The sequence below is a fragment of the Myotis davidii genome, unplaced genomic scaffold (assembly GCF_000327345.1).
Source record: "Myotis davidii unplaced genomic scaffold, ASM32734v1 scaffold78, whole genome shotgun sequence".
Lineage (NCBI taxonomy): Eukaryota > Metazoa > Chordata > Mammalia > Chiroptera > Vespertilionidae > Myotis > Myotis davidii.
This window is the reverse complement of record NW_006290305.1, coordinates 1,733,039-1,755,361: the sequence shown is the minus strand read 5'-3', so window position 1 is coordinate 1,755,361 and position 22,323 is coordinate 1,733,039. Positions and strand designations below refer to the sequence as shown.

General features: G+C 51.4%; 1 protein-coding gene and 1 long non-coding RNA gene across 4 annotated transcripts in view; one reads left to right on the top strand and one right to left on the bottom strand.

Annotated features, from left to right (window-relative positions):
• The window catches only part of LOC107183001, an 18,391-nt gene extending 8,505 nt beyond the window's left edge, over nucleotides 1–9,886 (top strand). Inside the window, exons 2-3 of the long non-coding RNA XR_001513779.1 lie at nucleotides 2,812–2,815; nucleotides 9,766–9,886. This is a non-coding gene — a long non-coding RNA (uncharacterized LOC107183001). The remainder of the gene's footprint in view (nucleotides 1–2,811; nucleotides 2,816–9,765) is intronic.
• On the bottom strand, nucleotides 7,492–21,966 carry KLF15 (Kruppel-like factor 15). Of its 3 annotated transcripts, none has more exons than XM_006763234.2 (3): nucleotides 21,687–21,966; nucleotides 17,553–18,653; nucleotides 7,492–8,737 (listed from the first exon to the last, which is right to left on the bottom strand). In XM_006763234.2, exons 2-3 carry the CDS (start codon nucleotides 18,626–18,628, stop codon nucleotides 8,569–8,571), a joined length of 1,245 nt encoding a protein of 414 aa, XP_006763297.1. In that variant the 5' UTR covers nucleotides 18,629–18,653; nucleotides 21,687–21,966; the 3' UTR covers nucleotides 7,492–8,568. The 3 variants fall into 3 exon arrangements, with proteins under 3 accessions (XP_006763297.1, XP_006763295.1, XP_006763296.1); XM_006763232.2 differs by lacking the exon at nucleotides 21,687–21,966 and adding an exon at nucleotides 20,737–21,676; XM_006763233.2 differs by lacking the exon at nucleotides 21,687–21,966 and adding an exon at nucleotides 19,823–20,703.
• Between the last annotated feature and the right edge of the window lie 357 nt (nucleotides 21,967–22,323).

Genomic DNA, 22,323 nt, shown 5'->3' with positions numbered 1-22,323 from the left:
AAAATTGTGCTGCCATCAACAATGTTGAAGCAGCCATTTCTACGCCTTGGATGTAATCAATCTTTTACATTTTTTTCAGTCTAGCCAGCATAAATAGAATCCATTATCGTTTTTATTTTCATAAATAGAATTCATACACACACACACACACACACACACACACTCACTCACAAGGTCAAACATCTTCTCAATGGACTGATTTGCTAATCACATTTCTTATTCTGTAAAGTTACTATATTCATTGCCCATTTTTCTATTGGAATTTTTATCTTTTACTCACTAATTTATAGAACAGTTCTATGCATTCCAGATATATTTGACTTGTTAGCTCATACATTTCTCTCCATGTCTAACTTTATCCATGTCTATTCTCTTTTTTTGTATACATGAAATAAAGTTTATTTGTTTAGAAATAAATTATATCATTGTGGCTAATTCTATGTTGATGGGGTGCCCAGAGTATCCACTTGGCAGTTTTAGGTGAGGCTCAAATGCCCAGTGTCCAAGGGTATAATCACACACGCACACGCACACGCACACACATACACACCAAGACAGGCCCCTGCACTCAGACCACAGGCCCCTGAAGATTGGGGCATGCATTTTGCGGTTATTTTTATGGGATGCAAGGCGTGTGACTCCTGTGGGGGTGTGGAAAGTGTGTCAGTGTAAGAGAATTTGGCCTCAGGTAGAATTTCCAGGTGTCTGGTATTAAGTGGGACAGTCTAGTGATTAGCTTCCTACCTAGAAAATAATGCAAATAAGAATGCAAATAAAACCTGTGAATCATGCATAGCCTTTTAATGCCTCTATAGTTTCCAACTGGGTTTATCTTGTTTATCACCTGATACTTCATCAACAATGGCTTGAACATACAGGGCGGGGCAAAGGTAGGTTTACAGTTGTTCATATGAAAATAATACAATAATTAATAAACAATGCAAGAATAAACTCTGTGTTTTGCCCTCCCCTGTTTTAGCTTTGAGTTCTCTCTGCTAAGTGTTTAATGATCTATGAATGAACACCGAGGAGATGTTGCAATCCTTTTGAAGAGGGAATGGGCTCGCCTGTCTGCCGGCAAGATGTGCAGGTGCTGGAAAACGTTTGCCCTGATAAGATGACTGTTGGAAGAGTGCTGTGTTCATTTAGAAGAAGTGTCTTATTCAGCCTTTGGCATGAAGAGGTGGGGATGCTGAGGGGATGCTCAAGTAACAATGGGTAGTAATAAAAATGCCACCAATAGTAATAGCTTTTACCCCCTGCTGGACTCTGTTCTCAGTGCATCTCATGTTCACTCATTTTGTCCACACACTGACCTTATGAGGAAGGAACCATTATCATCCTGTGAAGATAAGGAAACTGAGGCAGGGAGAGGTTATATGAACCAGGAAATCTGACTCTAATTCTCCTGTGTATTTAAAGAGGCCAGGAATTTGAAGTTCCAGGAGGAAGAGGGAAACACTTAGAAGGTGACAGAAGGGATGGATGCCAAAAGTAAAGTCCCTGGGTGCCTCGCAAAGAGGGTGGCCAATAAGTATAGTTATAATCTTTACTTATAGTATATATGTATGATTATATTATGTAACTATTATAAATTATATTATTATAACTTAGTGGATATTATAATTATGTTATTATTTTAACTAGAGGCCTGGTGCACGAATTTGTGCACAGATGGAGTCCCTTGGCTTGGCCAGCAATCGAGGCCTACCGGGGGGCTGGCCAGCAGGGGGGAGGGACTGCAGGGGTTGGCCAGCCAGTTGTGGGGCGGAGGCAGCTAGCCGGGTGGAGGGGCCGCAGGAGGTTGGCTGGCACACTGGGGGGAGGGGCTACAGGAGGTTGTCTATGGGAGCACACTGACCACCAGGGGCCAGCTCCTGTGTTAAGCATCTAGCCCCTGGTGGTCAGTGCACCATAGCAACTGGTTGATTGGTCGTTCCAGTCATTCTGGTCATTCGGTCGTAATGGTTGCGTAGGCTTTTATATAGAGAGATTGAAACATCAAATAAAGGTTTCCCAAGCAAAATATTGTAACCCTGCAAACTTTTAGTAAAGGTGGCACAGATGGTTCTTGCCAGAGTGGCTGGACTCTCAGGACCAGTATTGAAGGGATCAAGTGGGAGAAAGGGGCGCTATGGGAGAACACAGAGCCTGCTGAGCTGGTGAGGGGCATCTTCACTACTAGGAGAGGGCATGAATTTCCAGATGTGCACCCAGACTTTTAGCAAAGTTGAGAGTAAGGGAGAAAAGGAGCGCCCACCAATCACTGCATCACCACCTTCGAGTCCTCCCTCAAGCTGACACATAGGGGAGGCCACAGTTTCATCTATCCAGTGAGACCCAGAACTCCTCTACATGGAGTACTCATGGGTCCTGGGTGTCCTCTGGGGAGGAGGATGCAACTGCCCACTTACTTGTCCTGCCAGCAGCTCCAAGCCAGTGGGAGCACCCACTTTTTGTCCTGGGCTTCAGTGGGAGAAGGGCACCCACTGCCACTTTTCAGTGGGACCAGACAGGTTGCCTCATTCCTCTTTCCAACTGAGCCCTCTGGGGACAGCTGTTACCAACTTACCAGTTACCAGTTGCCAATTACCCCATAGAAATGAGACATCAAGCCTTATTTCTTCCTCTTGTGCACAAGGTAGAGATGTCTCAGGGAAGGGAGAAATACATAAAATCAGATGTCCAAAACGCCACTGGTCTAATTTTCTCCTTTAAAGGGCAAGGACTTCTCTGGGAAAGAGGAGGGTCCTACCAGAGGCACTTCAAGCATTTGCACAACCGTTCGTACAACCTGGGGTTTGGAGCCAGACTGGTATTAATTACATTGTTACTTGGACATTGCAAACCTTTCTTCTCTTTCTGTAACAGTATTTGGTATCTGCATTTGAATGTTAAAACCCATTCGCCATTCTTTAGACTCCTGTCTAGCTAAATGTATTTTCACTCTTGTAGTCAGCTATTTCCAGCTCTGACAACCCTACTCTCATTCTAGTCATCTGTCTTTCAGGTGCCTGATGTCTCTGATGTAATCTTTTAAAGGGAGCTGTGGTGATCCCACTCCTCACTAGAGCCAGCACCATTCCGTCTGGAACCTGCTCTCATTCGTTCAGCTCAGAGTCGAGGCCCAGTTCACAGAACCAGACGCTGGGGACAGGTGAGGACGGCGATGCCGGTGTGTCCTCACATCTCCCGGACTCCCAGAATTAGAGCAGATGGGAAAGGCCCAATGGAGGTTGAAAGCTTACTTGGTCTCAGGGTCCAGACCTCACTCCATGAGGGGCTCCTTTGTGCAAGGCCCACAGGTGTCCCTTCCAGCCAAGGCCTGACCTCAGGAGGTGAGAGCTGCCTCTGAGCTTCCATGTCCTTATCTCAGGCAGTTCTCTAGTGGGAGGCCCTTCTTTGGGTGCTGCATTTCTCTTTCTACCTCATCACTGTGGCCTCTTGTCCATCATGCAATGGATTTGCTATGTAAATATGCTAACTCCCTCTTCACACCTCCTGGGGAATCAATGTAGTGACACTGGTTTCGCATAAGTGCCCTGAGAGTCAGAGAAACCAATAGGGCTCAAGTGGGCTCAGTTCCAGTTTCTGCTTCCAAGACCCACCCATTATGCCCTCCTGCCTCCATGGGTAGGGTATTTTCCCAGCCCTCCACTTACATCAAGTGTGCATATAGTTATATATGATTTAATTACATATTGTATAATTGTATTATAATTCTATTTGTACATATTTGTTATGTTATATATTAGTACTAGAGGCCCAGTGCACAGATTCATGCACCGGTGGGGTCCCTCAGCCTGGCCTGCACCCTTTTGCAATCCAAGACCCCTCAGGGGATGTCGGAGAGCTGGTTTCGGCCTGATTCCTGCAGGCCAGGGCGAGGGATTTATGCACCAGATTTGTGCACTGAGCCTCTTATATGCATATATCTTTGGTTAAGTTCTTCCTGCCCTCCCCCTTTCCCCTTCCCTCTGAGATTCATCAGTCTGTTCCATGTTTCCATGCCTGTGCGTTGAGCGTCTGTCCCCTGGTGGTCAGTGTGCATCATAGCTACCGGCCAGTCAAATGGTTGCATAGGCTTTTATATAGAGATGTTACACACTAGTATATATTACATATTAGCACATTTTATATGTTACATTTTAGTATGTTGTATATGTTATTTACAGTATTAATACATATGCTATTTGTTCTGAAATCTGTTCCAGAACCCCAGTATCCAGCTACTGATTTTTCTTGCCCTCCATACCTATCTATCCCACTTTCATCGTTCCTTCCCAGCTGGGTCTGGGATCCATGTGAGTTTGAACTCCATGGCAGCAGTCGGAAGCCTGCCCTACCTACCCTTCTTTGCTGTCTCCAAGGCAGATTTTAATTTTGCCGTTGCAGTTTTTGTTCTCTTGCAATATTCCCTCATCCTTCCACCTCTCTCTGTACCTCATCTTGTTTCTGTTCTATTCCAGCCAGGGCCCCCTTTGTGGCCTCCCAGGAGCCAGCAGGAACTTTTTACCTGTTGAAGATAACGGGAAATTTCCAAAGATGCCTTTCTGGGTCCTGCAGTGGATCGCTGAGGTATATACTTTCTGAGTCTTCTGAATGCTCCCTTTGCCTCCACCTGCAGTCTTTTAGCAGGCCCCATGGCATTAGTCACCTTAGCCTAACTTCAGGTAATGCAGTTCAGACTCGGTGTCTGTCACAAAGAGAGCTGACCTTGTCCCTGTGTTTGGTCCCCTTATGTGATGTTCCAAGACCCTCACCACATTGACAGCTGTGCGAGTTAACATGCCCATTCCCAGCAGCTTCTCCCTACACCCGCTGTCTGGGTCTTTGATATTTAGAACCAATGGAGCATAAGAAAAGTTATAGTTCCCTAGAAGTCCTGACCCCAGATCTTTCTGCTTCTATCCCCTTGACCCTTGTAGAGATTCTGGATCCTATTGAAGAACAGACACTGGTGACTTTATACGGGTTTTGTTTTGTTTACTTTTGTCCCCATGGGTGAGGATTCTGTCATTTGTACCCTTGGCTTGTCAACCAAAGTGTCAGAGCTCCTCTATTCCCACAGGGTTTCCCCTCCTGATACGCTGATGTTCCAAGCCTGACAGTAGGTTCCATACCTGCCAGTGACACCCATTCTGAGAGGGGCGGGGGGAACCACCCACTCTACCATGACTTACATGCTGCAGGGAAGAGGCCAATTTGCAAGGTTCTGAGAGGTGAACAGAATGTGTGCATGGCACCAGGCTCAACACCAACATGGCGGGTGTGCTTGTAGTGAAAACTCAATGCCTACGCTTCTTTTCTTTCTATTGTAATAGAACTTCCAAATTTTAGCTGTGTCCATAACCTCCAGATTAAGACTAAATTTTCCAGCTTTTCTTGCAGCGGATGAACCTGTGATTGTTTTGGCCAATGGGACATGGGTGGACAAGACTGTGCAAATCCCAGCCCCTGACCTTTCAGGGAGGGAGGGAACACATGGCCCCTTGATGGATTTCCCTGGGCTGGCACAGTACCCTGGTGAGCCATCTTGGACCAACACCCTAGGGCATGGAGAGCAACGAGAGAGGAGCTCCCCACAATGGAGCTGCCATATCAGCCTGGACTGCTTACTTTCAGAATATTTAAATAGAGAAAAAGAAACTACCTATGTAAGCAACAGTGTTGAGAAGTTTCTTTGTTATAGCAGTCTAACCCATACTCTGCCTGCTTCACTGCTCAATAAATGATACTTCCCCCTCTGTGTGCCTTTGGGAAGGGTATTGTGCAAGATGGGGTCCCAGGGTGTTAAAGCTCTGCAACTTTCCAGACTCCTCCCTATTACAAACAATTGTGGGCACATTGGCTCACATCTCCATCTGCTTCTTGGCTCGTAGGCTAAGACAAACACTCTTCTTCCAGTGACAAAGGTGGTGGCATGGGAGTCTCCCAGAGGTAGGAGACAAGCTAGGTGCCTCAACAGAACTCCTAATGCTTTCATGGGTCATGCTGCAATGGTGTTAGCTGCAGTAGAAGACCAGAGACCCTGACTCCCCAGGCTCTCCATCTGGCCTGAAGGCAGGCTCACAGGCTAGAAAGGGTCCTCACCACTATTCAAAGTCACACACTCTCTCTTACCCTTCCCCACCATGGATCACCTGAGGACTTTCATCCCCATTCTGCAGGGGGAAGAAGCTCAAATCTATAGAGTTTAAGAAATCCAAAGTGGGGGGAGTGGGGATCAAGAGGCAGTGCCCTTCCCTCCACGCCCTGTTCACTCAGCTGTGCTGCCAAGGGGCATGACAAGGGTGCAAACATACACATCAGGTGAGGAGTCTGGAGCCAGACTTAGACCACCCCACCACACACAACCACCCTGACCTTGGCCTGGACACAGGGTCAGCTGGAGGCTGCAAGTGCACAGTAAGCGAGCTGTGGGGACATCCACAGAGATGAGCGGAGTGGGGTCCTGGGTCAGTGCCCAGCACCATGGATACATGTGCTCACAGGCTCCTCCACAGTGACTGTCCTGACCTCTGGTGTCCTTTTATCTGGGCTATGTTGTTTGTTTATGGATGAAGAAAGGCTATGCTAATGCCTCACTTACCCAAGCATGTTTGGCCATACAAGGTATATTTGGTCAGGGGCAAAGGACAGATGTCATAGGCCAAGTCCTTTCCCCGGGACCAGGGTCAGTCTCTGAAGCTGTCACTGAGAAACACTGGCCTTACTTGTATCAGGTTCCTGGGTAGACAATCACCTCTGGAAGGTCCTCACCTACTAATTCACACAATAGAACTGTGGCCACCTTCCCTGCCCACCTGGCTTAGCTCATGGCTTCTCCTTCCTCTGGTCCCGCCCTGTTCCCAGCCTGCCAGGATGTGTGGATGGGTCCAAATCCCAACTGTGCAAGTGCTCAGAGAGCCTCAAGCATCTGGGGAGTTTAGGAGGCTTTGTCTCCCCAGAGTTCTGAGCAGCTGGGGAGGGTGAAGGTGGTGGCTAAAGTCCTAATCCATTTACTACCACGCATGCAGGCGGGAATATGCCATTTCCTCCAGGAGTTCAGGAGGGGGCATGATCTGCCCCCTACATCTGCACAAAACATACAGTGGGTGCACAATAAATACCCAATGGACTGCACAGAAAGTGTCAAATGCCGAGCAAGGGCCTCCAACAGTAAATCAGAGGAGTAGTGACCCCTGTGGGCCTGGCCTGGCCTGCAGTGGCTTCCCATAAGTGATGCTAGGATAAGGGTTGGATTTGGGGTTGTGTAGAGGAGAGAGAGCACTCCTAGCCTTCTGGGATATTGGAATAAGCGAAACCTAACAGCCAGCCTGTAGGTAGGGCTGTGTGGGAACCCTGCATGGCTAGGCCAGGGGCTTAACCCCAAAGATGCCTTTGTATCTTTCCAGGTATAAACCTCAAGGTCCCCTGAGACTCAGCCCCCCGATTACCCCATTTCCTGGCAGAGCAGAGGAAAACAGTGTATGAATATCATTAAGTTATTGAGTTCTTTTTTCTTTTTATTGGCAAAGTAAATATATTTTTATGAAGGACCAAAGAAAATATACATAATTGTAACATATATACACCAGCTTTATAGATTTTTAAAATTTCAAATTTACACAAATGCTGATGTTATTAAAAGATATTTTATGTAGATGTACCTATGTACAGTTTATTTACATACATTCATAGGATGTGAAATAAACCTATCAAAACAAGCTAGTTCATTTGATATTAATTTCTAGACAAAATGAGGAATGCATTTCTAAATAGGGATTGGGGGCTTTATCTGATTCTTCTACTTGCTACACAGCCTGTTCCCCTCTCCTCCCAAAAGGTGACTCTGGAGGCTGGTGTTGGGAAACAGGACGAGGGGATGAGCCACACTGGGTACAGATGCTCCGGGGCTAGCCTGCATCTGTCTGCCTGCCCTGCACATTTAACTGAAGCACATGCACTGTCAGCCCCCAGAGGGAGGACTTTTCACCCCAATCCTGCAGCCACCAGGAGGCCAGGTCCTACACCCCTAACAGCCCTGCCCATACCTTCTGGTATTCAGGCTGAGCAAAGCATTTGGACAAAACCACCTGCACACCACCGTGCAGCCCAGGACTTTTGGCCTACTTCCTTTTCCCCAGTGAGGCTCCCTGTGGGAACTGACATTTCAAAACTGCACATTTCATCTTCCCGGGCAATAAAGTGCTGGCCCTGGCCCAAGCAGGGAGCCCAGTGGGAGAAGGGCCAGGCCCCCAGACACTGCAGCAGAGGCCTGTGACAGTGGCGCAGGAAGGCACGAAGGTGCAAAGGCACAAAGGCCGGCCTCCTGGGTCAGGGGCTGGGTCTCCCCAGGAAAGGCAGCAGGTGGGAGGGCTCTGGGTTCCTGCCTCCCAGGCCAGCCCCCCTCTTCCCATATTAACCCAGGCTGCTGGGTTGGCAACATTGTCACATCTCTCTGAAGGAGGCAAATAAATTATTGCTACAAAATACATGGGCGATCTGGACCATCTGATGGGGCTGGTGGGATGGGGTGAACAGGTGGTAGTGGTAATGGTTGTGTGGGTGGGTGGAGGTGGGGGGTCAGTTGGCAGCACGAACGGAGCGACTGCTCCGGGGGAAGCGATGCACCTTGATGTGCTTGGACAGGTGGTCACTCCGAGCGAACTTCTTCTCACACACAGGGCACTGGTAGGGCTTCACGCCTGAGTGCGAACGCCGGTGCCTTGACAGTTCATCCGAACGGGAGAACCTACAGGGACACAGCAATCAGCAAGGCCAGGCTGGCCCACCCTGCCCCAACCGCCCCCCTCATCCCCCCCAAACACATACACCCAGGCCAGCAGTGGATCCCCAGGACTCCACCAGCTGGGCAGCTCAGGATACTTCAGCTACCCAAGTGCTTCTAAATTTATGGTGGAAATCAACTGTCCCAAGCCCCCTCCCCATGTCCCTGTGCCCCCCAGGATAGCAAGAATTGGAATCAAAGGCTCTGCCAGCACAGCAGGCCATTCTGCCGCATCTGGGCCTGAGAGGGGCTGGTAGGCTTTCAAGCCTACCGGAGATCTGACTTACTCTCCACCCACCGCGCCCCACCCCAAACACCGCCCCCTCCAGCATGCAGTGGGATCAGCTTGCCCTGACTGAGGCTGTGCTTCATGCTCTCCCCTCAGACCAGAACTTGGGGCTTCCATGGAGGTCTACATTGGGAGCCCATCTAGAGGAGAAAATGAGGCTGAGGAGAAGAGTCTTTCCCCAGCTGAGCAGGGAGTTCTTGACTCCTTTCCCTTGCCTCCATTAAAGAGACTCACCCCACCGAACTGGTGCCCAGCCAGCATGTCTATGGTTGAGTGTCGCTGTGAACCAGGAGGTCACAGTTCGATTCCCAGTCAGGGAACATGCCCGGGTTGCAGGCTTGACCCACAGTGTGGGGCGTGCAGGAGGCAGCCAGTCCATGATTCTTTCTCATCATGGATGTTTCTATCTCTCTCTCCCTCTCCCTTCCTCTCTGAAATCAATAAAAATATATTTTAAAAAAATCTTTATAAAAAAAAAAGAAAAGTAAAGGCATTCATGTCCTTTGAGCTGGTAACTCTCATTTTAGGATGCTATCCTAAGGAAGTTACCCAAAAGAAAGAAAAAACGGCTTAGGCACCAAGATGTTGTTTTACTATAACAAAAGGTTAGAATAATGTTCAAGAAGATATTACTATGCCTAACCAAAGAAATAGTTAATTGGTGCTTATTGAATAGCATGCCACTATTAAAATGTTTATGAAGCCCTGGCTGGTTGCTCAGTGGTTAGAGTGCTGGCCTGTAGACCGAAGGGTCATGGGGTCAATTCCCCGTCATGGACATATACCTTGGTTGCAGGTGCCCCAGCCCAGGCAGGGACACTTGCAGGAGGTAGCCAATCAATTGTCTCTCACATTGATGTTTCTCTCTCCCCCTCAACACTGTCTCTAGATATTGACAGAAAAAATAGCCTTAGGTGAGGATTAAAAAAAAGAGAGCCCCACCCAATTCCTGGACCCAGTTTTCCTGAAAGCTGGACCTCTAAGATGTCCCCAAACAAAACTGTACCTCTACAAGGTACTTCTGAGAGTTTAAATGGCTCCCCTGCCACCTCCCTCTCTTGGCCCCAGTCTGTCCAGGAGCAAGTATTCCCATAGCCCAGAGGCCACTAGTGAGAGGTAAGAACTGACTGGACCACAGGGCTCAGACAGCTGTCACTGATTTCAGGGATTTGAGGGTCTCCCCACCCCTCAAATCCCCACTCCCCACACACATACTCTCCTCCTCTGTGTTCCACCTATACTGACCTGTCCCTCTTGACATAGGGCATTTGCAATACTGTTCCCTTTATCCAGAATGCTCGTCCTTCCCTTCTCCTCGCTCCCACCCACCCATCCCTTAGAGCCCAGTTCAAATGTTACTTCCTCAGGAAAGCCCTCCAGGACTACATCATTCTAGGTTCCCACAACACAACGCACCTCTCTTTCCTGGCCCCTGCCACAGTTGTTGCAATTTTAAATCCATTTCTTACTTTTTGATGAGTGTCAGTCTGTGCCACTAGAACAATGGTCGGCAAACTGCAGCTCAGCAAACCACGGCTCGCGAGCCACATGCGGCTCTTTGGCCCATTGAGTGTGGCTCTTCCACGTGGCTCTTCCACAAAATACCGGCTCTTTCACAAAATACCGACTTCTGCGCATGGGCCACGAAGTTTCAATTGCACTGTACGTGCGCGCTCACACGTGGTATTTTGTGTAAGAGCCACACTCAAGGAGCCAAAGAGCCGCATGTGGCTCACGAGCCGCAGTTTGCCGACCACGGCACTAGACCATCAGCTCCATGAGGAAAGACACATCTACCTGGTGCATGGTAAGTGCCCAGTCAGTGCATTTACATGAAAGTGTGGACACAGCAGGCACCCAGAGCAGGCACCCACAGGAGGATGGGGCTGTCATGGGGATAGTCCTCTCAAGTCCTAGTGCATCCATGCACCCACATGCACGCACGAATCCATACACTCACACACATACACATGTGCACGCATGCACATCCATGTCTAAACACACATGCCACACATATGTGCATGTCATGGGCATGGGTACACTGCACATATGTGAGCATACTCATACATATATACATGTCACCCACTCCACACCTGTGCGCACATGTATGCACATGCGCACACACAATGCAATGTATACCTATGTGAACACATACATGCACAGATGCATACACTCAGGAGCCCTGTTCCTGGACCTGGGGCCACACAACAAGAGGCAGATTAGGTGGTGCCCCTGGAAAGCTGTCCCCAACCCAGCCAATGGGTAGGGGGTGATGGCCCAGTCTGGCATGACTTGTGGGTGGAGGCCTTGATCCTACGGCCTGCCAAGGATCACATGCCCAGCAGGACAAGTCTTGGGGAATGCTCAGGTGGGCAACAGGAGGGCCTGAGCACAGATGGGAAGCTGGGCGGAGAGGCAGGGAAGATAAGCACCTCAGCTTGGCTTGGCTGTCCCTGGTGCCCTGCCCCTAGAGCACAACCAGGTTTCTTCCACCCCCATCCCAGAGCACCAATTGTGGTGAATACAGAGAAATACTCTCAGCATGTTTTCAGAATTAAGGAAGATCAACTGGCCCATTTTTCAGATGAGGAAACTGAGGCTCAGAGTGATGAGGGCCTCATCCAGGGTCACAGGTAAGACAGAGCAGCCGAGGCCCAAGCAAAGGTCTTGAAACAGCTCCCTGCTATATCCTGCCACCCTGGTGGCCACAGAGGACCTGGCTACACCCACAGAACCTGGCTAGAAGGTATGTGCCACTGGAGCCCTGTGCCAGGGAGGAAGCAGCATCAATGGGCTCTGGCAGTCAGAGCCTGGACCTGAGCTCCTGGGCCAGGGCCACGTGCCCCCAGCTGGAGCTGGACATACAGCTTCTGAGCAGGTGGGCATGCCCAAGGCAGGGGGCAGCAGAAAGCTACAGGAAATGCCATCGACAGTGCTAGAGCCTTCCCAGACACCAGGCACTGGGAGTGCCTGCACCTTCCAGGGAGCCAGGATCAGCCCCATGGGACTGACAATGTCACACTGTAAGAGCTCAAAGAGAACAAGAGGCTTGCGGGGGTCCTACAGCAGTGGAACAGCAGGATCTGCTCAGGTCCCCACCCGACTGGGAGCCCTATGTGGTCCTGAGCAAACTTAAGAGCCATCCTGGGCCTCAGTTTTTTCATTTATCTAATGAAAATCTTGGGATTCTTGTCCACCTTCTGGAACTTTTCTCAGAGGCCAAAGGCAGTGACACAAGACCACAGGGTCCCTGCCATCATGGGGGCACCAAGGGAAAGCCAGGTCTGAGAAGAAGCTGTTCCCATCTGCAAGCCCCCTCCCTACTGCCATAGGGTCCTGCAATTTGAGAGGTACTGTCCCTGGGAACTGAACCCTCAGAAGATCCCTGCCTCACACCCTACTCACATTGTCCCAAAGAGCAGCACTGGAGAGACCTGGGGGCCACACAGAGGGAGAGGCAGCCTTTGTAGGCACATACTGACCAGCAACCCGGGCAAGTCGGCAAGCTCTCTGAGGCTGTTTCCCCACCTGAATGAAGCCAGGTATGTGATAGATCTGTCTCAGAGGACTATAAAAGGCGTCAAGTGTTTACAGCAGTGCTTGACAGCGGTGCAATCACCCAACAATTGTGAACTCTTATCAGCAAGGAGCTTAGCACAGGGCCTGGCCTCTGGTACGTCCTTGAGTGTGTAGGTGGTTACTGTGAATTGTGTTACCGGGGTGCAGGACAGGGAAGCACAGAGGTCCAGGTGACTTTCCTAAGCAGCTTATAATGTCAGCACCACCACTGGCACACACACCACCTTTGTGCAAAGGCACCCCTTCCATCAGACAGAAAGCCATGATTACAGTCAAGTCTCAAAGATCCCAATGGGACTGGCACCCCCCAGAGTTGTGCAATGCACAACCTGCCCAGCCACACTTGGAGGCCAAGCTGAGTACAGGGATGGGGTTGGAGAATGCCTCATCGAGTAGGGGAAGCAGTGACACAGACCAAAAGAGCCAGACCACTGGGCTTGAATCCTGTCCCTGCCATCTCTTGGCTCTGTGGCCTCGGGCCTGCAAATCCCCTTCTCTGGGCCTCTGTGTCTCTGGGGATGACAACAGTACCTGCCACACAGGGATGGTGAAAGTTATTAATATTCATATTAGCTGCAGCAGGAAGGGATTCTTTCTGGACAGAACTGCTTGGCCATTCTGGAACAGGACGTTCCGCTGCAGGGAACAAAGAAGGCCTGTGTCTGAGAGTGAAGCAAGGAAACTTCTAGGAAGGCAGGCAAGCAGCCACTTCCCAGATGGTTAGCTTGGAATAGGGAAAGTCTGATTTTAACCCTGTCAAGGGTGCCAGAACCATGTCACAAGAGGGGAAAGGACAGGGAACACTGGGTTCAGGACCAAAAGCAGAAGGAAGCGGGGGTTGGTAACCGGGGCACGTGACAATGGGGGAGAGGAGTGCAGGGAGGGATACTGTTCATCACACAAAGGTGCACAGGGTGGGGCACAGGACACAGGACACAGTGCCAGGGCCAGAACGGGCCTGGTAGGAGGAAGAGGAATCTGCTCACCAGGCCCAGCAAGAGAGCAGCCTTGGGAGTGGGGAGCTCCCCATGTGGGGAGGCAAGCAAGAGTGTAGGGGTGCCACTCCAAAGACCAGCTGCAGGTGAAAGTCCTCTCAACACTCTAGCAGGCCACACCGGACTAGAGACTTGCAGAGGGGGCTGGAGAGAGGTCCTCAGTCTGGGGGTAGGGGGTTGAGGGCAGACAGCCCAGGGTGAACTCCTGGCTTTGCCACTTACTAGTTGTGGGACCAAGGAGAACTTACTAAAATGCTCTGTGCCTCATTTCCTTCTCTATAAAATGGGACAACATACTGAGGCATACAGACTTGATGGAACATTACATGAGTTACTGCGTTTGGTGCATTGAGAGCAGTGCTGAATGCAATGTTATCACTGCTGCTGTTGCTACCTCTTTTCCCTCACCCATGGTGTACCACCTGAAAAAGCTGATGGCCCTGTGGGGGAGAGAGGACACCCAACCATTATAATCCCAGGTGCACAGAGAAAGATGAGGGGAAAGCCAGCCCATGACTGCAGGTGTCTCCAGGTGGGAGAGGCATGCCTGCCATACTGCTTGCAGGTCAGGGTGGGGCTAAGGCACTGCCTGGGGGTGCACCCAGACCCATACTAACTAGCTCTGTCCCTGCAGGCTTTCTGGGCCTCCATTTCCCCCTCTGTAAAATGCATATTGATGTCTATATGTTCCAAGGCTATTGTAAGGACTCAGTGAGTTACTGCCTGTGACCTGTGCAAAACAAAGCGGAGACCATTATAAGACCATCTACAGTTGCCACTGGGGAAGAAGCGTTGGAAACAGAGGGCAAGGAGAGGGCTGAGGTCCAAGTGGGAGCGTGGCCTACAAAGGTGAGGTCAGCAAACAGATTATGTGGGCCTGTGGGCCAGAACGAGAAGTTTGGATGGTGTTTAAGTGAACCAAAGTACACATAAAGGCCAGAATAGCCTCATGAGGTAATGAGTCCCCCACGGCAGGAGGGATGCAAGCAAGTATAACTCATGGAGGGGATTCCAGCTCTGAGAACCTTAGAATAGTGCCTAGCAGAGTGTAACTGCTCAATAAACATGATACCTTATCATCATCATCATTGCTTCTCCTGCCCTGTCCAGACCAAGCTGCCACAAAGCTGGGTTTGTCCTCCTGTCCAACTGCTACAAGGGCTCCCTTCACCTCTGACACTCAGATGAAGGCTATGGAGGCATTTAAGGGACATGCATGTCTTGTATACATCCCCAGGGTGTCAGGAGTGACAATACCACCGATGAAAAAGGGGCGCTGCTGAGCACCCCTGGCCCTGGTAAGGAGAGGCAGTAAGCAGGCTTGGGAAGAGGGACCACGGTGAGGGCACACAGCGAGTTGGAGGCTTTAAATCATGCCACCAGGCATCTCAATACCTTTCCCTCTGCAGTGGAATACCTGCCTCTAAAGCCCTATGTCTATGGTCTCCTCCCTGACCCAAGCTCTAACCACCCAACATTACACACATGCCACCACATCAGGCCTCACAAGCTGCTCTGCAAGTGTGCCTGTTACCCCAGGGCCTACCTGGCAGAGTACGGCACGAGGCTCAAAGGCATGCAGCACCAGCACTGACACCCAACACGGTGGGGCTGGAGCACAGGCTCTCACAGAAAGAAGCCCTCGCAGGTCTGCTGATTGGCACCTTCGGGCCTTGGGGTGGAGGGAGCCTGCACTCAGGAAGGGCCTCCATAACCCAAGGTGCTTTTTGGGACAAATTCTCAGAGAAACAGCCCTCCTGAGACGCAGCGTGCCAGGCTCCCAGGGCCTCTGCCATGTGTGACCCCCACCAGGACCAGACCCTACTCTAGAAGAGCTTGGGAGAAGCTAGGGATGCCCTTTGAAGCCCTAGGAGTGGCTGAAGGCAGGGATGGCTCCAGGGTCGACTCCATAGGGAACTCATCATGCCACGTACCCACTATGCCTTTCCCTGTCGAGTGAATCCTGAGCAAGAGGAACAATGCCAAGGCTTAAACAGTGGCAGAGCTGAATTCCCTCCATAAATCCCACTCTTGTTTGTATACTTCCTGCCATAGGGAACTCACTACCTCATAACACCACTGCGTCAGGGCTGAGATCTGCCTCCCTAAGATGCACTTTGGGCTGCAGTTTCTGTCTGCTTTCTGAGACAGCCTAGAAGACAGGTCCTCTCATCTTGTGGGAGTGGACCAATTGGGCAGCCTTGACCAAGGACCATACCTTTCCTCTCTATGGTCCCACCCAGTCCTATCCCAAATGGAAGGGCCACTTGCCAGCATTCAACAGAGGACAGCGCCCAGAAAGATGAGCCCCTCATAAAAGTCAGACTGGTGCTCTGCCAAGCCAAATGCCCAACCTCTCTCCAGCCTGCACCCCACCAAGAAGAGAATGCATCCAAGAGGAGTCTCTATAAGTCCACATGAAGGCCAAGCAGAGAACCTTCTCTTCTCAGACTCTGATCTTGGATTAAGAGTGACAATACCGAGCAGGAATACCTCCATAACATGCTACATAAAAGGAGTTCTCAGGGGTGCCAACCTTACAGTAGAGGTTGAGTAGTAGTATATTTCTCCCCTCCCTGGTCACCTCTGCATTCCCATGGCAAGGGGCTGCCAGCATCACATCAACCATTCCAGTCACAGCTCCTGTCCTGGGCCAGCCAGGACCCCAGGAGTGGCATCTCCCACCCTAAGACCAACTCTCAGGAGTTCTCAGACAAAAGCCTGGTCAAAAAACAAAAGCTGCAAACTGCTCCCTGAGAGCCACACCAACATGGATGCACACTCATAGACTAAGTACACGCATGGTCATGCAGCAGAGGCACACATGAAAAAAGCAAGATACATACACACATGCACACAGTTACACAGCCACTTGCAAGATCCAGTTCTGCACGCAGATGGGACATGCCACATTGCTCTCGCACACACTCATACATGTAGCAACAGCCACATCAGAAAAGCCCAGGAATGTGCCAGTAGAACAAGCCACCCTCCCAGGCAGGCCAGAGAGTCCAGCAGCGTGGGCATCCTAAACTGAGGGAAGCCCAGCTGTGGCACCCCGAAGCATCTGAGCTCCTGGCTGAGCTCCTGGCTGACTGCTTTTCAGGAAAAGGTGGACATGCTCTCCCAACGAAGGTGGGCCCAGCACGTGGGGCCCAGGGAAGGGAGATCCACTGGGGTCCCATCGAGCTATGCTGCCTGAGGGCTGGGTAACCCTGAAAAGAGCCCTGTCCTTTGAGGATTGGTTTCCCCGCCATGCTACACAAAGTAGAGCTTTCCACCTTTCGGTCAGCATACCCAGCTAGGTCCTACCTTGTGGTTGGCTTTGCAGCTTCTCTACCACCTCTAGGTCTCCCATGGGAGCAAGGGCCTGGCCCAACCCATGTGCCCAGGGACTTCTGTTAGGGAAACTGGTCCCTTTGGTTGGGAAACAGCATTTTCAGGATGTGACTGCTCTGATATGACCACTTGGGTTCAAATCCCACTTACAAAGCTGTGTGACCTTGGGCAAGTTACTTAGCCAGTCTGAGCCTCAGTTTGCAGTAAGCAGTAAGATGGAACCTAGGGTGGTATTTACCCTTTGGGGTGCTGCAAAGCAGAGGGAACAGTGCACACCTAGTCAAAGCCCCATCTGGCACACAGCCCAGGCCCCATCATTTTCAACACTTGAGAGCCCTTCTGCCCTGGCTCAGTCCCCTCATTCTCAGCACAAGCCCCAGCAAGCCTTGCCAGGAGACCAATTTTTTTCTGGTTTTAGTGACCAGGAGGGACAAGCAAACCTCTGAGCAGCTGTTGCTAGCTCTGGCACTGCCCCCTGTCCACCCCTCTCCCCTTCCTAATCAGCCTTGGCGGCACACCCAGAAGAACAGAGAAAGGGGCAGCACTCACCACCCAGCCTGTCACCCCTCATACTGACCTCCAGCCACAGCCCGGCCAGGTGCAGGCAAAGGGCTTCTCGCCTGTGTGCCGTCGTAGGTGGGCTTTGAGGTGGCTGCTTTTGGTGTACATCTTGCTGCATCCGGGGAAAGTACATTTGTGCATTTTGATGAGTTCTGCCGCTGGGTTCTTGGGGAACTTCTGGCCCATGAGGAGGCCGGTGGGGCCAGGCCCCAGGGATCCTGACCCAATAGGCTTGGCAGCAATGGGCACAGGGGCAATGCGCACGAACTTGGAGGGCACGTTCAAGTTCGAGGAGGGCACCACCTGGGGCAGGAGTGCAAAGGTCTGCCCCTGGATGTTGACCAGGAGCTGGGCTACCTTGACACTCTCCGGGGCCTGCCCAGGGGAGGAGGGCTCTGTGCCTGATTCCTGCTTCACCTGCACAGGTTGAATCTGCAGCAGCAAGGGGATGGGGCCATCGGGTGCAGGCCCCCCACCTGGGCCCTGAGTGTCACCCGCATTGGCACCACCTGGCTGGGGAGCACAGCGCTCCCTCCCACCAGACCCAGGATGGAGGTGGCTCCTGTGTGGCCCAGCTGAGAGCTGACTACAGGCCTCCACGTCCTTGTTGTTGCTCTCTGGGGCCTCCTTGAGCCCCAGCTCCATATTCTCCTCCAGGAACTCTTCAATCTCCTCCAGAGTGGGCTGGAAGGGCCTTGGAACATCATCGGGGTCACCGACAGGAAACTCCGGGAAGCAGAAATGCTCCCCCTTCACAGGTGCCGGTGCCCTCCGCCAGGCCTCCCAGGTCACAGGACCACTGCTGGCCCCGATGCTGCCGCTGCCACCACTGCCCAGCGTGGCCTGGGAGAGCAGGAAGTCCAAGATGTTGTCCTGGCCCTCACCGCCCGGGCCACTGGTGTAGCAGGAGCAGAGGGCTTGCGAGTCGGGGCTGGCGCAGGAGCAGAGGCTGGAGGCGTCACTGTCGTCTTCGGAGAGAGGCGAGGGCAGCATGTGGTATGCCTGCCCACTTACCAGCCTGTCTCCCAGATAACCAACCCGGCACTTCGGCGACGAGAAATTCTCGTCCACTGGAAGCAAGTGGTCCACCATGCTGGCCTGGCCGTGCCACTGCTGGCTGTGGAGAGGAACAACAGAGGGCCGATCAGGACAGCACACTTACCTGCCATCTCGTGGGCTGTGCCCCCCGACTCTCCCCGCCACCCCAGCCCCACCTGCCCACAGTGTCCCGTTGCCAAATGCCTGGATCCTGCCTCCATCCATACCCCAGGATAATTCTCTGCAAGAGTGTTTTCTGAAATTGCACCACCTGTTTGCAAGAGTGCTCTCCCAAACCCATTGCACAACCTGGGGCATTTTTGCTTTCAAACAGATTTTCCAAAATAATTCTGGAAAGGGACACACCTATGTCTGTGAATGACTGTGACTGTGTGTGAGCAAGAAAGGTATGTGAGGAGGCTCTCTGCACCTTGGAACAGCCAACCAAGGTCAGGAACCCTGTCCAGTTATTCAGAGTTGCTGCATTTCTGAGGACATCTGACCTCTGCTTCATTCCTGTTGACTCACTGGAGTGGGGAAGAAGAATGGCCATTTGCCCTTTGACCCTTGTGTTGTTGGGGCTTGGGTAGGGTTGCCAGATTGAGCAAATAAAAATACAGGCTGCCCAGTTAAATTTGAATTTCAGAGTTTAAAAAATGAACAACTTTTTTTTTTTAAATATATTTTATTGATTTTTTACAGAGAGGAAGGAAGAGGGATAGAGAGTCAGAAACATCGATGAGAGAGAAACATCGATCAGCTGCCTCCTGCACATCTCCCACCGGGGATGTGCCTGCAACCCAGGTACGTGCCCTTGACCGGAATCGAACCTGGGACCTTTCAGTCCGCAGGCCGACGCTCTATCCACTGAGCCAAACCAGTTTCGGCAAATGAACAACTTTTAATCTGTAATGTAAGTATGTCCCAAATATTAGATGGGACTTGCTTATATTAAAAAATTACTATATCTGAAATTAAAATTTAACTGGACAGTCTATATTTTAATTAGGCAAGTCTGGTTTGTGGCAAAAAATTAAAGACCCAGCCCTGTTTCTCCATCTGAAGCGGGCAGCTCACCACCCTCCAGAGCTCTCAAACCCCTCTGAGCTTGGCGGCCTCCTTTGCGAAAGGAGAGAGGAGGGACAGGCCTGAAAAAAAACAGACATTTTACTGAGGTTCTGTCCCTGGGAGGACAAGGCCCTGCCCACTGGGAGAACTCACAGGAGCAGAGGTGGTCCCAGATCTTACCTCATGTGACTTCACAACCACCTAGTAGGCCTGTAGAGAAGACCCCCTTGGCCTGCACCCATGGAGCACTCACAACCTCGGGAAGACCCAGCCAAATCCTGTCTCCCAACTAGACCATGCTCTCCATGACAGCAGGCTGGGCTGTAGGGTGTCCGCTGTGTCCCCAGTTCCCAGTGTGGCAGCTGGTGCCCAGGAGGAGCTCAGAGAATGTCAACAGAGAGGAGAGGGGAAAGCTGTGTCCTCTAAAGGCCTTGCTAGGTCTGGTGTCCAAGGAGAGTCAACAGTGTCAGGCTGTGATGGGGCCACCTCTGTGGACCTTTGTCCCCACAGTGATCATGAGTGGATGTTTATTGAGGTTGGGGATATTCTGCACCTAAAGCCAGAGATTCTCTGCAGACTGACATCACCTCTGCACCCACCCCCATGCTCTGTCTCCAGGACCACAACTGGGCCTGTCACCCAGCACTACCCAACAGTCAAAAGGCCCAGCCCTGGGCAGAGAGCTCCCAAGGCTGGTCATCACCAACTGTGACCTTGGGCAAGTCCTGGCTCTCCCCAGATCTCAGTTTCCCCATGTTTCATAACCTCCCAGTAACCTCAGGACCTTTGACCTCGGTTCCAAACTGATCTGGGAAGCTTCAGAGCTCCAGGAAACAAGGCAAGGTGGAGGCCCTTGGCAAGTCTGTACTTCTGGGAAGTTTCACCAGGACATTTGGTTTTTGGTCGAAATACTCAGCTAAGGACTTAAAATTGGGTATTTTAAAATACACACTATTCACCAAATCAGGTGCCTTAAGGAATAGAAATGCCAGATAATATAAAGGGCAACGAGGCTGGGCAGAACTCACACTTGGCCCTATACCTCCCTAACCCCTGTCACCCCCCACCCTCTGGACAGGGGGCTATGATCCTACCTGTGCAATATGTCAGCTGGGCAGATGATCTTGGGCAGGTGGCACATCGTCTCTGTTCCTGTCTTGGTCTACTGGGTGGGGATGCTGCCACAGTGCCTAGTTCTCTTGCTTTAAGAGTCCAATGAGCTATCTACCATATGCTGAGCACTTATAGGGCTGGCATCAACACAGGGGATGGTCAGTACCAGCCACTAAGATTAGCCTCCAAATGGGGGAATGTATGGTCTTTCTGTCCCTCTGCTGTGATGTTAAGGAATACGGGGGACTCCAACTTTCCTGGAACCTGGGAAGAGGCCACGGCTGGTGGGAAGCAGATCAGACCATGTTCCTGCCCACTTAAGTTCTCCTCTAAATTGTAACCACCAACTGAATATTCCATAATATCAAGGAATTACTCTTGATATTTTTAAGTGTGATGATGGTACTGTGATTCTTATTCAAGGAGGCCTTCCTTTTCTAGATATAAACTGAGACAGGCACAGACAAAATTATATAAAAAGAGAGAAATAAGTAAGTACAGTAGGATAGGGTGGGAGGAAACCTCCAATAGTTTCCCAAGGAAACGTGACCCAGCCTCTCCCAGCACTCGCCCATATCTCACCTCCACCTGCTCCACACTAGCTGTGCACCAAGCCCACCAACTTCATGGCCCTCAGGCCACTATTCTGGCTGCCCCCTCTCTGAGAACCCCTCTTTCCCCAGTACCCCAAATAGGAGCAACTTTTTTCAATCTCAGCTAAGAAGCCACTAGGGTGGGGGCCTCCCCTAACCATTTTCTAGTACATCATCCCACGTTATATTCTTCCTAGCAGTTGCCAAGGCCAGAAACGATCTTAGTTATGTGTCTGTGTCCTTTATTTTCTGTCCACCTCCCCACCAGAATAGAAGCTGTTCTGCCTGTCCATTCAGTCCACCACTACAGGGCCTGGCAAGCTTTGCTGACTGAGTACCTGAAAGGCTGCTGCTGAAAGGGAGCCGGGAAGGAAGGGGGGCGGGCCAGGAGGGTAGAAGGAGACCGGTGGTAGAATCGCAGGGTCAAGGAGCAGTGCAGCAATGCAGGGCCGAGCGGCCTGGGCTGGCCGCCGAGGCACTCGGAGCCTGGAAGGGGCTCTGGAACTGCCGAGGAGAGGGCATCTGAAAAAGGGCACGCCAGGCTGCGCCGGCTCAGGCCCCTAAAACACAGCAGCACGTGGCACGGCCAGGGGCACAGGCTTCGCGCGGGGAGGGGACGCACTGGCCGGCCTCTCAGCTGCACTCTAAGCAACATTTTAACACATACAGAAGCTAAACAAAACCGGGGGCTTCAGCCAGCAGGACCGCAACATTCTTTCAAATAGATCCCGGGGACACAGCGGCAGCAGGAACAACATGTAATTGATAACAAGCCCAGCGCCGGCCAAGGGCTTGCCATTGGGTCAGCGTGCAAACCAAGGGGGTGGCGGACGAGGCCGCCCTTCAAAATAAGAGTCTGGGCTACCCGCTCAGCCCGCAGGCCCACACGTCCCCGAGCCCGCCCGGCCGTCCTCGCACCTGTAGGGGGGCCGGAGAGCCCCACAAGCCACCCGTCCTTAGAGGGGGGTCATGGTC

Bases quoted from the DNA above. Each gene is read 5' to 3' on its own strand.
- KLF15 (XM_006763232.2), bottom strand. From the start codon at position 20,783: ATGTGCCACCTGCCCAAGATCATCTGCCCAGCTGACATATTGCACAG. The intron at 18,654-20,736 runs GTAGGATCATAG...TCCTCTCCACAG, and splicing joins CCAGCTGACATATTGCACAG to CCAGCAGTGGCACGGCCAGG. The intron at 8,738-17,552 runs GTCAGTATGAGG...GTGTCCCTGTAG, and splicing joins TGGCCGGGCTGTGGCTGGAG to GTTCTCCCGTTCGGATGAAC.